Genomic DNA, 3504 nt, shown 5'->3' with positions numbered 1-3504 from the left:
AGGTGTATACGACTACACACTGCAAAGAGCCACACCGCTGCATATGATTCATTGGTGATTGAGAAAATTAGCAGGGCCATCCATGAACAAGAACTTCCCAACTCCACTCCATTCCTGCTCTTGCACGAAACAGACAGCGCAGCGTGGTTGCTTGCAGCATCCATCTACCTCTACCTCTCGCTGTCCCGAGCCCTCAACTGTCTGCTCTGCTGTTACATGTGACAACACCATGTGATGTATCCGAGGATGCACGCATCACGCACCCGGTTGGTTCGCCGATGCGTTGCTCTCTTCTCGTTTCTCCCTCTTTTCCTTCACCCCACCCAAAGGGAAGGTTGGTTCTGGGTTTCTTCAACCCTGATGATGGTAAAAACTAAGCACCGCCATTGATTTACACTACACTAGCAAACACATGCTAGCTCATAGAAAAACTCCTTGGGACAAAGCTGGAAATAAAGTTCTGAGCTAGTGCTGCACTGCTGCTGCTGTAGCAGTACTTAGTACCCTAACAAGCTAATGAAGGTGGTGGAGTTGGAGGAGCCGAATTCCTAAAACCTAACATGACCTAAACCTGCTGGACTCTAATTAATCTCCAAACGGAACTACTCGGATGATGATGATGATACTAGCAGAGAAATGGAAGAAAAAAGGTTCGAGTACGGTAGTACAAAGACTGATACGGGCGGGAAAATGTACAGCCACCGCGGACGGAGTGGCCAGCCAGCCAGCGAACGAGCTAGAACGACGCCACGGCGGGCGCGGTGGCGGTGACTGTGAGGGGGCCGTCCTCCTTCTTGCGCCTCATCTCGAGCACCTTGCGGTGGGAGTTGGAGTGGACGCTGCTCACGTACGTCGGGCTGCACGCCGGCCGGTACTCGGGGAGGAGCCGGCCGGACTTGTAGCGCACGCCGCACGCGTTGCACAGCGTCTTGGCGCCCTCCGGCCCCGCGCGCCACTGCGGGGTCTTCTGCACGCCGCAGTGGCTGCAGCGCCGGTCGCTCTGGGTGGCGGCCTCCATGGCGCTGGAGGGTGCGGGGAGGTTCTTGGGCTTGCGGCCGCGCTTCTTGGCCTTCTGCTTGCTGCTCTTGCCGTGCTTGGACTTCTTGGGCGGCGGCGGCAGGATGTTGTACTCCTCCATGAGCTCCGAGGCGCCGAAGTGCGGCGTGTCCAGCAGGAAGTAGGGCGAGAAGGAGGCCGACGAGGAGCACGAGGAGGTGGTGGTGGTCGACGAGGACGACGTGGAGTCCGGCGCGGGGCCCGAGAGCGACCACCCCGACGCCCTAGAGCGCTTGCTGCGCTTCGCCTTGACCGGGACCAGCGCCTCCGTGGACAGCGCGCATATGGTCGGAGTCCGCATAGGGTCGGACATAGACGGCAGAGCACGGTACGCTCCATCCTGCGGGTGCCGCTGGGGTAGCCGGTGCTGCGGCGGGCGTGGCGCCAACGACGCCATCATCGACGCGGGCGGCGCCGGCTGCGGGGGGAGCTCGGAGAGCGAGTCGTCCATGATACGGGACACCCACTCGAGCTCCTCCTCGACGTCATGCGCCTGCGGAAACACACAGCAAGGCAGGAAGAAATAATTAATTCACCACGTACGACAAAAGCCTGGAAAAAGCCGCGAGAAGCGGTCAAAGTTGCCTTGAAACCTCACCGGCAGGTCAACAATCTCCGGCGCTGGCGGCGCCGGAGGGGCGAGCTCATACGACACGACGGACTGGTTGGGCCCGTCGTTCAACTTCTCTTCTTTCACGGCGGCGGCCGGAGCCTCCTCGGGCTCGTCGGCGCCGTCCCTATCCGGCTCGCAGAACTCCTCGAGGTCCAGCAGGTCCTCGACGGAGAAGCCGTCCCTCTCGGCGAAGCCCCAGGCCGCCGGCGCCTCGGCGGCGGCCTCGTCGGGCGTCTCCTCCTCGCGGCTACTGCCCTTGAGGGCGTCCATCCTCTCGTCCTTCACGGCCCAAAAGTAGGCGCACACATACACACATGAAAATCATAAATTCCCAATTCCAGGAACCAAGAACCACAACTTCAGAGAAAGAGAAAGAACGCTCCTTTTCTTCCTTCCTCTCCCAAAAAAACTTATAACAAAAAAGAAATATCAACAAAAGATTCTCTCTCTATCTCTCTATCTCTCTCGCCCCGGTAATCTCCCTCCCTCCTTACCAGAGAGCTGTGGTGGTGCGCGTAGGACGGCATGGCTGAGGAGCGAAGGGGGGTCGCGGCGGCGGCGGCGGCGGCGGCGTTCGAGGCGAAGGGGAGAGGGTCGGGGGAAGGGGAAGCGGAGGCGGAGAAGGCAAGGGAAGAAGGGATGAGCGTTTGGTGGAGCATTGAATGGCTGCCAAAGTCCGTGGGCACAACAAATGCGAGCAGCGTTGCCTCACGCCCCTCCCCTTTCTCGCATTTCACTCCACCTCCTGCGCCCGCCGGCTTCCCTCCTCCCGCACTCCAAATTTTTCGTCTCGTCCGCTCTTTTTCCTTGGCCTTTGGTGCTCCCCCCGAACCGTTTCCATCTTTATTTTTATGTCGCCACCTCACTATCTTCTCGGTATCGACACTGGCCTTCGAACTCATCTTCTTTTCTTTATGTAAAAAAGAAAAGAAAGAAACGGAAGCGGAAAAGAAGGGTGACGCTACAAGTAACAGCGCGGCGGTCTCGTCGTCTCTGTGTTTTCCACCGCCCCGCGTCGTCGTGATTGTCGTGCTGCGTGGGCGACGAGACGACGGGGTGGTTCTTCTCTTCGGGGTCAGTGGGTGGGTTAAGGTAAAGTGGGTGAGCGATTAGTCGTGGCCGGGGGACACGTGGTGGGCCAGCCGCGATGCCTTCCCTCCGGTCCGAGGGAAATCATAAATGGCGTCATTTTTTAAACCCGAGTGCGGAAAGGTTCGAATTGGATTTGGGCGTTTGGGCGCCCTTTGAATTCCTTCGATCCGCGCCGGATATGATGACGTTCCGTGCATATCTTTTCTTCTCTCCTTTTTTTTTTCATTTTCGTGCTGTGGACACGCGGGTCCATAGCTGTAAATATGCTGCATTCATACAAACTTTTAGGAGTATACACTACACACTTGTGTATGTGCATGCACTAAAAAAAGGTGTGACCGTATGGTAGAGCAATATGTATATCCTTCATTCACTTTAGACTGATGACGATTTTCTGTATACCGGCCCAGAATATAGGCAGCTTCCACTTTTGACAAATAATTATGGTACTCCCAGATTTGCAAAATAGTGGTTGATTAGTGCTCCAACAATTAACAATATTTGTATTGTCTACTCATTTAAAACGGTTGGCGTTTTTCGTACAACGACGCAAAAATGCGGCACACATCAATCATGTAGTACTACAAAACAATGCTACAAAAGCAAGGTCGAAAGTGTGTCTATCTATTGGGTTTTTGTTGATTAACGTCAAGATTGTGCGCATAATGTTTTATCAAACATTTCATGGTTTAGCCTCTCTATGGTTGGACAGCATCAATGATGACCACTAAAAACTGAGGAAA

At 55.4% G+C, this 3504-nt stretch overlaps 1 protein-coding gene across 1 annotated transcript; it reads right to left on the bottom strand.

Moving 5' to 3' along the window:
* Nucleotides 1-364: 364 nt before the first annotated feature.
* Nucleotides 365-2494, bottom strand: LOC123054049 (GATA transcription factor 5). Its single transcript, XM_044477704.1, has 3 exons — nt 2164-2494; nt 1655-1948; nt 365-1549 (listed from the first exon to the last, which is right to left on the bottom strand). Exons 1-3 carry the CDS (start codon nt 2326-2328, stop codon nt 737-739), a joined length of 1272 nt encoding a protein of 423 aa, XP_044333639.1. The 5' UTR covers nt 2329-2494; the 3' UTR covers nt 365-736.
* Nucleotides 2495-3504: the final 1010 nt, after the last annotated feature.

The sequence above is a fragment of the Triticum aestivum genome, chromosome 2D (genome assembly GCF_018294505.1).
Source record: "Triticum aestivum cultivar Chinese Spring chromosome 2D, IWGSC CS RefSeq v2.1, whole genome shotgun sequence".
In the NCBI taxonomy this organism is placed as follows: domain Eukaryota; kingdom Viridiplantae; phylum Streptophyta; class Magnoliopsida; order Poales; family Poaceae; genus Triticum; species Triticum aestivum.
Note: the sequence above shows the minus strand (reverse complement) of the source record. Positions and strands in the feature narration are given on the sequence as shown.

Excerpts from the sequence above, each read along its gene's own strand:
- LOC123054049 (XM_044477704.1), bottom strand. The coding sequence starts at position 2,328 with ATGCTCCACCAAACGCTCATCCCTTCTTCCCTTGCCTTCTCCGCCTCC. Across the intron at positions 1,949-2,163 it reads CGCACCACCACAGCTCTCTG|GACGAGAGGATGGACGCCCT; the intron begins GTAAGGAGGGAG and ends TGGGCCGTGAAG. Across the intron at positions 1,550-1,654 it reads CGGAGATTGTTGACCTGCCG|GCGCATGACGTCGAGGAGGA; the intron begins GTGAGGTTTCAA and ends GTGTTTCCGCAG.